Source organism: Castanea sativa, chromosome 12 (assembly GCF_040712315.1).
Source record: "Castanea sativa cultivar Marrone di Chiusa Pesio chromosome 12, ASM4071231v1".
NCBI classification, from domain to species: Eukaryota; Viridiplantae; Streptophyta; class Magnoliopsida; order Fagales; family Fagaceae; genus Castanea; species Castanea sativa.
The window spans coordinates 45,838,939-45,851,475 of NC_134024.1; the positions used below are offsets into that span (position 1 = coordinate 45,838,939).

General features: G+C 33.8%; 1 protein-coding gene across 1 annotated transcript; it reads right to left on the bottom strand.

Moving 5' to 3' along the window:
• Positions 1–7,259: 7,259 nt before the first annotated feature.
• Positions 7,260–8,308, bottom strand: LOC142619550 (auxin-induced in root cultures protein 12-like). Its single transcript, XM_075792686.1, has one exon. The coding sequence runs from the start codon at positions 8,271–8,273 to the stop codon at positions 7,446–7,448; it is 828 nt and encodes a 275-aa protein (XP_075648801.1). The 5' UTR covers positions 8,274–8,308; the 3' UTR covers positions 7,260–7,445.
• Positions 8,309–12,537: the final 4,229 nt, after the last annotated feature.

Below are 12,537 nucleotides of genomic sequence, written 5' to 3' on the forward strand. Positions count from 1 at the left end.
AAATTAATTTTTGTTTAATAAAAAAATTGACATGAAAACGAGATAGGCAGATCAAGGGAGAGGGAGAAATAGATTGACTAAGCCAAAGAGAACATAGATCGACTCTCTCTCTCTCTCTCTCTCTCGGATTTAACTTTGTACATTCCTTTAGTTGGAACATGTTCTACTAAGCCTTCTTTGCTTCACAACATTGTCTTCCCATCAAATTGATTCCACAAATCATTTCCTTTGCTAGATGCCACAAGGCCATCATGCGACAACAATCCTAGTCCATGTCTGCAGTGACATCAATATTGAATATCCCCGCCATGAATGTTAAATATTAGCATTGATACATCATGTTGAATATGTTAATATAGAGTGGAAGCATAAAGTACAGAACACAAAAAAACACGAGGGTTACATGGTTCAACTTGACAGTCTATATCCACGAAGGAAACCCTAAAAGGCTACATCTTTAATATATTAGAGTGTAGTATAAATCTTGTTTTACAATGAACCATAACATGTGTATTTATAGTAGACTAAACTCTAGACTAGAAAGAATGGGCTTGGGCCCATTACATTGGGCTAACATATCTCTAACACCCTATTTCAAACTCAAGATGGAAGATTGATGAAACCTTGAGATTTGATAAGGTTAAGAAGATTCCTTGAATGAAGTTTGGCTCTATGACAGTGGTTTGGAGAAGGTAATAATCCTGCAGTATTGATGCGACTTTTAACGGTGTCATAACTATACCAAAAAGTTTTGATGGCAGTAGCGGAAAGCCAAAGAAGATGAACGCGGTGAAGAAACACAGAGGAAGACAAAAAATGCTCTTAAACACAATGTAAGGACAGAAAACCATGGCCACGGGAAGGTGGTTCTGATACCATGTTAAATATTAGCATTGATACATTATATTGAATATGCTAATATGGATGCAGAAAAGAAAACATAAAGTATAGAACACAATAATACACAAGAGTTACGTGGTTCAACTTATACAGCCACAGAGGAAACCCTAAAGAACTATATATTTAATATATTAGAGTGTAGTACAAATCATGTGTTATAATGAATCATAACATGTATATTTATAATAAGCTAAACCCTAAACTAGAAGGAATGAACTTGGGCCAATTACATTGGGCTAACATATCTTTAACAATGGCAATAGCTATGTCAGCATTTCTTGTTATTGTATTTGTAATATGTTTGAAACCGCAATCTAGGGATACTTAGGTGAACAAGTTAGATCATGCAATTAACATTTATTTAGAATGGTTCAACTAATAATATTTTCCCTTTTAGATTGAAGCTTTTGAATGTTGAAGTTGCCGGTAAATTGGTTTTATCTATATTACTATTTAAGGGGTTTCTCTTATTTAGGATCCTCAATTTTGATGTCCAAAATATCCTTAAATTTACCAGTCTATGAGGTTTAAATAATAGGGTTATATATGTAAATTTTCTAATATAAAAACTCCTGAATTTTAGCTAAATTAAAATAAAAAAAAATTTTCTCCCACTTGCACATTTCTCTCTCACGTTAGTTGTCAAGTACTAACACAACTTCTTCTTTAAAAAAAAAAAAAAAAAACTTTTTTTTTTCCTACAACTTATTAGAAAAAAGAATATAACTACCATAAGTAAAACGTGTAAACCCAAAAAATAAAAAATAAAATGCATCATCGCACGCACACATGATGAGGCTGGTATCATCGCACACGTGTGTGATAAGGCTAGTAGAATATAATAGACATGAACTCATGTCATGCAAACAAGGTATAGAATCCAAGCATGGGAAAAACAAGACAAGAGTATATAAAATTAGAACAAGAGAATGAGAGATTTAGCAATGAGGGTTTTGGAAACAAAATTTGATCATTTCAACCTCATGTGAACACATGGAAACTGTAATTCTACAAGCTAGAATATTCATTATGTTTATCCCATATCATCAAAAGAAAATTTTCTTTACAGCAAATTCGGAAGCAGAAAACTAGATTAGAATAAAGCTATTTCGGTCCAATAATTATAGCTACAGACATCATAGTTTTTCCAAAGCAAGGTCAGAGGTTCCTTTAGGATTGAGCTCCTATCTCTATGGGCAGCACCTCCTTCCTTTGAATGTCCCTAGGAATTTTCTTATTGATCTCAATAATATTCAAACAAAGCAACACGATGTTATTTGACGATTAATTGATGGTTGGTGGCCAATGGCTCGATTTGAATATCCTAGGAAGCTAGGGTTTTTTGTTTGATGTGGGAAGATGATGGGAATTATTTTGGGATATTTCTAGGGATCTAGTAAATACTATAGCTTTTGAAAATAAATAGAGGTGGAGGCCTTGGTTGTTGGGTTTCAATCAATTTCTAACAACCCAAGGTTGCAATTTTCTATTTATCTGGTCTATTGATTAGATAAGTGTGTACATAAAACAAATTGAAGAAAAATCATGTCAGAACATTAAAATGCTAATTGGCATTCTAATTTTAGTTAGAGTTTCGATTAGCACTATGTGTTATAATGCCAATCCTTATCTTATTTTTATTTTTATTTTTATTTTTATTTTTATTTTAGTTTTTTCATTATCAATTTTTTAGATAAATATTAGATGGGACCTTATTTTTAGAAACTTTAGGGTTAGATAATATTAGTGGATATTTAGGAACTTTTAAATTTAATTTTTTTTTTTTTTTACAAAGATAATCAATTGATATTTATAATAAGTAAATAAATTCTCTACTAAAATTATCCCATTTTTGCACTATTGTCTTAAACCAAGTGAATATCATATTTTTGCAAAGATAATCTTTTTGCATGGGAGGAATTATAACGTAATTAATTCTTTAGAGAATCAATCATAATTTATAATTTATAATTACACGTCAACATTCACATAGAGTGTTACTATCACCCCGATTCTTGCAAAGATTATTTATAATTCTTTAGAAGTTACAAAATGAGGTGTTTACAACCATACTATCTACACTTTAACATTCGCAACATCATTGCTATGCCATCTATCGCATAACTATCATGCGAAATCTTGTCGTGTTAGCTACTATGTCAACATTGTGTCAATATTGTGATATCATGATATTAGCATCCACTTTGTTTGATCCTAATTCAAATTTAACCTGACCTGCAAACTTGATTTCACATATTAGGAATCATGATATGCACACTTGATCTGCATCCCTAATCAAACAATTTGAATCACATGTCCATGCATAATCCTTTGTTTTAGCTACATTGAATCATAGCCCTTCCTTAAACCAACACCCCCCCCCCCCCAAATCAAATTTGATTTTTGATGGATCAATCAAATGATGTTACCCATCCAATCACAATTGTATTGGAAAGGCCCATATAGAGCCCACATATCATTTGTGGGCCCATAATGTTTGTGTTCCCAAAGGGAGGAAATTGTGGTAATGTGTTAGTGTTACTGGTGTAATTTTCAAGCCACTTTCAACGAGAAATGAATTCGATGATAATTTTTCTCCTTGAATTGAATATTGGGATTGCATTTAGTGAAAAATCCTGTTATGGTTCATCAATACTATTGCTCCCTTTTATCAACAATCTCGTTATGAGATAACCAAGGCAGCTTAAAAATTCTTTCCCTTGTTGTAATTGCACACTCATGATGCATATTCAAAATGACAAATTGAGACCAAACTTGATCGGATGTGCCAAGAGCCAGGTTAGTACATTTCTCATTTTTATACTCAAAAAGTCAAAACTTGTACTTGATAGGAACAAACTCCTGCAGATCCACAACTAAAATATGAGGATGATATTGCACTCCTCGCCAAATGTTGTGATCATCATACACTTCATGATGACTCTTCTGGATGATATTGAGCCTGCACTGGCTTCTTCACTACTACATCAAACTGGTTGTTGCTATTACCGAGCTCATATCTAAGGAAAACTAATGATCTACAATGCACATTCAGCCCTTTTGAGTAACAAAGAAACCAATTTTGGACCCTTCTCACTAGACAACTATTTTGTGATCTCCCTCTAGTTTCTCCCTTCATTTCCATTGCCGTCGAGGCAATGATCTCTTGCTCTTCCACTCTCCTTTTTGTCACTCATGTACGGCCTCTCAGTTCATTGAAATCATTTGAAGTTTAATGCCTCTCTGTCGTTTCACAAATATCCTTAATTTCTAGCTCTGGCATTTATACTGCTGATGAATCTCGTATGCCTGTTAATCATATAGGTTCTATTGCTTCCCCCAACTTACCTATTTGTGATATTTGTCTCAGTCCAAAATGGTCCCTTTATCTTCTTTCGGCTATACAAATTTGTGAACTTGGTCTTAACGTACATTTCACTTAATTTTGGCCATAAACGTGTACACCAAGTTTTGTAAATTGTAACATTTCTTGAAATCAAAGTACTAATGTATAATTCAATATCATTTCAAGAGAAGTTCTTGTTGAGACTCTGCTATTATAATGTTAGCTTGAATACACTCTTTAGTCTTTATACCAATAAGAAATATGATAATTCAATGAAACTATAGAACTTTATCAACATCTACCTCAGTGAAAATTTAAACAATGGACCAAGTAATTTGCTTATAAAAATTCATACCCAACTTTTTCATCTGCTCAGGTTCCTTCACATTCTCCGAAGGACTGTTGTTTATACATGTACAGAAGATGTAATCCTTATGCTCACCACCCAATGGAAAAAGACTGTTTTGATTAGGACTATTCAGACTCCAATCGGAATGGACCAAACCAGAGTGTATAGCCCTCCTTGTTTTGATAGTGATATTGTAGACTCTTCCAGAGGCCTACTAGAAAGATAACAATGATTTTGATAGTCTTTTTCCTTGCAAATAAGGCCAACTGGACCATGATTTATAACAAAATCTTTTTTCATACTAGGTCTAACTCCAACCTTTTTTGTCCTGCCTTTTGAGCAACACCACTAATTACAAAAATTCTCCTCATTATTTCTTCTCAAAATTGCTTTAACAGCTTTCAATTTATAATTCAATTGATTCAAAAGAACCTTAATTAGTAGTAGCACTTATCGTGCTCCCAATGTAATTTAATCAAGGAAATTGATCCCAAGCTAATATATCAAAACCAGAACATTGTTAAAGCTGTTATTATCATAAGCAAAATAATAGTGTCTATTGGAAAATTTGAGAAGAGAATATCCTGTGCTTTATTCCGTGCTCTGTTTTTCACTCTTGTTTGTTTCTTATTCCTTCCTTTCTTTATCTATCTTAATAATATTTATTTAATTATTAAAAATCTCTTCTTAATCTAAACTGAAATTGGATATTTTCATTTTCAAGAAGGTTTAAGTCTCAAATTTCATAAATGTCAAAACTACTGCTGCTTGCTTTCTAATTTTAAATTCAAAATTGGGACATTGACCATGGACAAAAGGTTAATAAGAATGATTAAACTCATTAATGAGTAACGTTATGGACAAAATACTTTTCAATTATAAGCATGACCTATTATGATTAGAACATTGTTACATTGGGTCTATCACTAACACAATCACACAACTTTAAATATATAGTGAAAATAACAATAGGTCATGGTATTAAAAAAAATGAATCCTTAAATTTATTGAATCTTTAGTAACTTATATAGGTACAATAAGGTATATTACGACCCTAATGTCCTACATGACTTAAGTGTTAGTTTAACCATGTGTATATAAGTTCTTGGACCCCCCCCCCCCCTCTTCCCCCTCCCCTTGTAAGCCAGAGTGGATTCTACTTATGTGTTTGTATAATTTGATATCAAAGTCAATCATGATACTAAGTAATTGAAGCTACCTCATTGAATATGAGATTAAAAGAGTTGCAGTTCTTTGATTGCCTCTTGGAGGAGGTGAACTAGAGGCTAGATTGAATATTCAATGTTAATAAAAAGCAATAACAATTTTATAGTTATTAGTTCTAAGAGGACATCTATTATAAATAATAAGTTTTTGGACACTCTCTCTCTTATAAGTTGGCTTTCAATGATGAGTTCTACTTATAAATTTGTATCATTTTAAATTTTCCAATTAAATTCAACTCATAACTACCTTAAAGTGATGCTTTGCAATTTGAATGCCTAGAAATGTAACTATTCTTATTTTTGGTTTAACTAGAAATCTAATAAGATTCTTAGGAATATGAGATTATAATGTTTGGTTTATTCCTAAAAATTTTAAATGAATTATTTATTTTTCCCATACTATCCTTAGATTTATAAATCCAATATCAAGTTTTTTTTTTTTTTAAATCTTCATCCAAATAAATAATGACAAGCAAAATGTAAACTATAAATTATGACAAATTCATTAAAATCATAGTCTAACATTATAAAATGACAAGTACAATACAAAAATAACTATTTAAATTCTTGTTCTTTATGAAAAATCTTGTTAATAAAATAAATAATTTATTTTACTTTGCATACAACCAATCCCAAATAAGGGATATAAAAAGGAGAAAAATTAATTCTTAAGCATAATTTTAAAAAGTGTTTAATCCATAACAAAACAACCTGACATTGTTTAGGTCTATAAGATATTTATGATTTGTTTTAATTTCTATTATCTAAATGATAAGGAAAAATAGTTTAAATTGTCAATTTATAAAAAAAATTACAATTTTCTTTAAGTTTAGGATCTGGATATCTACCTGTTTACCTGTTTTTGTAAGAACGGTTAAGGGGAAATCTAGATACATGTCTGACATGTGATTTCCTTGAGTGATTTGCATGAAAATTTTTAAACATTTCTAAAAATTCTAAAACATAACCTTGTACAATCCCCCACATTCCATTCTTTTTAGTAAAAATAATTTTATTATATTGCATTAGTCAATAGTCAATAGCCAATACAACCATACATTTAAATTTAATTAAAGAATCTAATATACTATACCAAGGTAATTTTAACTAAATGTTACCCAATCTTGTATTGTATTTTAAGGAAAGGAGGAAGATTCGAACCATCCCATAAAAACAGGACATAGTAGCCGACTTAAATATCATTGCCACCTATCAAACGTGAAAAGTTAGAAATTTGTTCAAATAATCTTGTTCCTCTTCAACAGTTGCAAAGAAAAGGAAAAGTTAGATCCGAAGAAAAGGCCAAATTGGCACTACCTTAACTTTCTTTTGTCATGACTTCACAGTTCCCATCAATGAGAGAAACACTCTCCATTTCTTTTATTAAACAAAAACACAGTTCCCACAACACTTCAATCAATGTACATAAATTCATCGCTTTGAATTTCAAAATAAAACTACTTTCTCATTGATTAAATCAAATACAGATAAGATAACAAAAATAAATAAAGGCTACAACTACTACTCCTTTTTTATTAACACCAAATACCTCGTTTTTCACCCGATACAAATCTTTGACCGAATCCAACAACATCAAAATCTCCAACCAAACTAGTAAAAAAACTCAAAGACCCATCAAACTAGCAACACTCACAAACGAAAACAACAAACCCATGTTGAAACCCACAATAATTCTTGAAGTTGAACTTTGTGGAGTAGACCCATTGCTGGGTGCAGGACTCGATCCCGGAACCGAATTCCCAGGTCCAGGTGCAGGACTAGCAGTAGGAGAGGTGGGCCCACCTGACCCCGCCAACTGTAGGGCCTGACCAGACTTAAGATTATCATTCGCTTTAGCATGGATCCCAGGTGAACCATTCATAACAGGACCCACTTGCCAAACTTGGTTAATCGTCACAGTTTTATCAGGCAACTTCCACTTAGCGAAGATGGTGATTGCGCCGTTGGATTCCACGGAACTCAAATCGGAAACCTCGTACGACAACTTGGTAACGGGGGAAGCTAAGGCGTAGGTGGAGATGTTGTATTTATTGACAGTTGGAGTGCCGTTGGATTTGTAAGCTAAGAGAGCTTGGGACCCAGACATTTTTGTGGAGGTTGGGTTGATAGCCCACGCGACCCACCCATCGGCTTGTGGTGGTTTAGCTGTGAAAGCTATGGAGAGTGTTGAATTGGACGCATTGTATGTCCAGTGAAGGTAGGCACCTAGGTATGGGAGGGCACTGCAATTACTGAAGATCTTGTTTGTGACATTCAGAGATGAGCAGGTTTGAGATTCACTAGGTGAAACCATCAAACCCACCACTACCACCAAGACCCAGATCCCAGATTTCGCAATGGTAGCCATGGATTTGAGTTTGGGAGAGAGAGAGAGAGAGAGATAGAGATTTGTGTGGTGGGCTTTTTGAAAGTAAAGTGGAGGAGTATACATATATATAGAGAGAGAGAGAGAGAGGTATCAAATTATGAGTGGCTGGAAAAAAGGGTGTGAAAATATATTGGAGTGAGGATGGCCCTAAACCAATTGAAAAATGACACATAGAATGCGTTTGGATAGCACAGCACGTCCAATTCTAGCCTTTCTTTTTTTTTTTTCCACGCGCATATGTCACTGTTCATTAGTTATGAACAGTAATCTTAGGCCAATGAACAGTACTTTTTGAGATGAACAGTAATTTTTACACATTAAAAAATTATTTTTGTACAGTATTTTCAGTTTTCAGCAATAAGTTCTATCCAAACGTACTCATAGTTGAATTGATGTAACATGTGTTGTGGCGTTTTTTAGTTGGGTTTAGTAAATTTCGACGTTGTCTTCATTTTTTTCAAAGTAAACCTAAAAGGATCAGTCTCACTCTCCATTTCAATTAGTGGGACAAAAATGGGGTCAGGTTTTCTAAAATGTCATTAATGAATAAAAACTTTTTTTTTTTTTCCCAAAACTAAGATTGGGACGGTGTAAATTTTTTGCGTTTTCGTATCTTTGGCATTATGAGAAAGAAGTAAGTTGGAAAGAAAATATTTCTTAACTTGGCGTATGCATTCAATCAAAACTTTTAGAAAACAACTTTGTCTCCACTCCCCATTTTTTATTCAATATGGTCCTTTCGTCAACTTTTATAAAATGAGTTGCTATTAACTTATTAGAGCATCCACATTCATTTTTTCTAATTCTATCCTATTTTACCATTCAAAAAGTCACTTTATCAATTATACAATACAATTTTGCAACACTTCCACATCCAAACTTCTATTTTCCTATCCTACTTATTAAAATATTATTTCTACCCAATAAAATAATATATCAAACAATCACCATCATCTACGATAAAAACACATTATTTATTTTTTCTTTCTATTCCAGAACCACACCATGAACACAACAACACCACCTCCACCCTCTCTGTCAACACCAACAAAAAACCCACAACCAAAACAACACAACCCCCCAAAAAAAAAAAAAAACCCAGACCATCCACACCACCCTCTCCGATCATCAACACCACCAAAAAAAAAAAAAAAAAATACACAGCAAGCCAATCCAAAAATACACAGCATTCCAAAAATCCAACCCAATCAATCCAAACCAACACCGATGCATGTCGCCGCCGTCAACCAGAGAGAGAAACCAAGCCACGTCGCCGCCGTTAGCCAGGCCGATCTGCCGTGGTGTGGTGGCTTGCCGTGGTGTGGTCTCGCCGTGGTGTGGTGTTTCTGGGTTTTGGGTCTAAAGACTGAAGAGAGAAGGAACAGATCAGAGAAATATGGGTTTTGGGTCTGAAGACTGAAGAGAGAAGGAACAGATCAGAGAAATAACGGGAGAGAGAGAGAGAGAAAGGAGAGAGAAAGAATAGCCGATGCATGTCGCCGCCGTCAACCAGAGAGAGAGAAACCAAGCCACGTCGCCGCCGTTAGCTAGGCCGATCTGCCGTGGTGTGGTGGCTCGCCGTGGTGTGGTGTCTCGCCGTGGTGTGGTGTTTCTGGGTTTTGGGTCTGAAGACTGAAGAGAGAAGGAACAGATGGTTTTGGGTCTGAAGACTGAAGAGAGAAGGAACAGATCAGAGAAATAACGGGAGAGAGAGAGAGAGAGAGCAAGGAGAGAGAAAGAATAGGAATTGTTTAATAAAAAGGAGGAGAGAGAGAATTAAATAATACTATTTTTATTTACCATTCAGCTACAGTGTATTCTACATTTAGAATTACACTGTAGTTGAATTGCAAAAAAATTTGCAATGGTTGGGTTTTAGCATAATCGATGGAGTGCTGTTTTTGGGCTTCAATTGCAAATTGGGCTTACATTTGCCATATGCCCTATTCAATGTGGATGCTCTTAAGGGTCTAAACTTTAGCAACGGAGTGAAAAAGAAAGATTTAATAAGAAATAGGATGTAGATTCAAAACTGCAAGTTATATGACCCAAAAAATTAAACTAATTAAAGTTAATTAATATTTCTTGTCCGTAAATGCTTTAAAATCTTCTTGTCCCATTTTCTTGTTCAACACTTCCTCTGTGATATCATTTTTAAAGGGATTTGTAGATTTTTGGAACACTTGACTGGATTGGAGCCAAAGACACGAATTTGACCTCTGATTCGGCCAAGAAAGAGAGAGAAAGAGGTTGCTATGGACTCAACCTCTGACTCAAATATGTGGTTTGATTAATGAGGGTATGATCGGAAAGATATAGAGCCCAACGTGATCCAAATAAGATTCGATAGACCCCAATGTGACCTAGATCGTAACCAAATGCGACCCAATTCACAACTCACAACAGCTAGTTTATCACCACAACGACCAAGCTAAACACAATGATCAAACATAGTGACCTAATATAGTAATCAAACATACTGACCAAACACAATGGTTAATCACATGGCTATCACATTTAATGCAATTAAACCTGCCTCATCCATTTGCATCATTTGACAATTGCTATAACACACATCTCTTCAACTGATGCGAGGGGACAATTAGTTCTACTTAGTTTAATGGTGGTTAGGATTGCTACCCTGACACAAATCCCCTCAATTCACTTAACAAAATGATAAGATAAAAAACTTACTCCTAAGTCTCAAACTGATTTCTCGCCAAAAATCTCTCCACGTGCTCTACAAATACCCCTTGCTCATTATAACAAGGTATAGCAAGCTCAATGAACTATAATTCTCTCATTTTTCACTAATTTTAACTTAGCCATTAGAGTCTCCTTGGCCAGTTACTGAGACATTCTTTTTTAGTAGGTTATCAATTTGATTAAAAGGTCCATCACAGTTCAATTAGAATAGAAATCCTTACTACGATTCCATCATGTTTCTCAAATTTCACTCATCCACAATATACAATTTTAGAATAAAAATGATTTAATTAAACTATTAATTTGGATTTTTCAACTATTAGGAGAAATCAATTTGTTTCGTTTTCTAAAAGGTCATTTTAAAAAGTGTGAATATTTAAAAATAAAGTCAAGTTTGTGGTTCCAAAAATCAAACCATGAAAAGAGGAAGAAGAAGCGTCATTCAATAAAACGTACCCCTTGGGTGCGGTCGATTTCAAAATTCCAATTTTTTTTCTCCTTTTCGGTAAGTGTTTGACTCTATATGGTAGAAAAACACCAGAGAAAATTGGGGAGAGAGAAAGAGAGAGAAATCATTCACGCGTATAATATGAAATGGTTGAGTAAATTAAAAGGTGTGAAGCATGTGGGGACTGCCTACTACTTGCCTGGTGTGTAACCGTTGGAAACTTTGAATGTATGGTGATAATTGATCTGCTCACCCACGTGCTTATTGCATGACTTTAGGGTTGATTTTCTTTTTTAAGTCAATAATTCTATGATACCCAATTTTTCTCCCTACAATAAATTGTCTTTGAGAATAACGCTACAAGCATTACGTATTCGTAACGATTTAACAATAAATTCTTGAAGTGAGTTGTTTTTTGAGATATATGGCGTCTGCTCCCATCATTATACCAAAATATTTAACTTTAAATTTCTTATTCAATAGCAGATTGTTAATAACAAATAAAAAAGTAATATCAGTAACAAATTCAAAATTCAAATGAAAATCTAAAAACAACCTACTACCTAAACTCTGTTGTAAATAACTGTTGAAGTGATTAAATACAGGTGATGAAGACATCAGACATCAGACGTAGAATTTATTGTGAAAAATAGTTGTGTCTGTAATAACTTATTTATTTATTTATTTTTAAATTCAACTTTTTGTGTTTATTCTCTTCTCTTGGAAGACTGACTTGGAATTGGGTAGTTGGATTGCCCCGAAAAAAAGGTGGACTATGACTTTATTTTGGGAGGAAGATTGGAATTTGATTCCTTCCATGTGTGAACTTCGCCGAATGCCGATAGCCGACCCCATCATCTTAATGGTGCTTTCATTTCATATTGCAAAAAAACAAAACTAAAAATGTAACAAATTTTCTACTACGAATTTAATATATCTAGAAGATGAGTTGATTAAGGCTTCTGCTCTTTTGGAGGAAGACGTGGAGTTTGGTTCGTTTCAATTTGTGGATTCTTACCGGTCACAGATGAATATTATTTTCTTGTCATATTTCAAAAGTAACTCAAATTTTAATGGAAGAATTTTTTTTTCCTAATGAATATAATATTTGTAAGAAAGAGGCCGAGCTCAATTTGAAGTCAATAATAATATTTTAGTTCAAAGGTCACAAAC

What these genes read in the sequence shown, in the direction of transcription:
- LOC142619550 (XM_075792686.1), bottom strand. Translation starts at nt 8,273, where the DNA reads ATGTATACTCCTCCACTTTACTTTCAAAAAGCCCACCACACAAATCTC.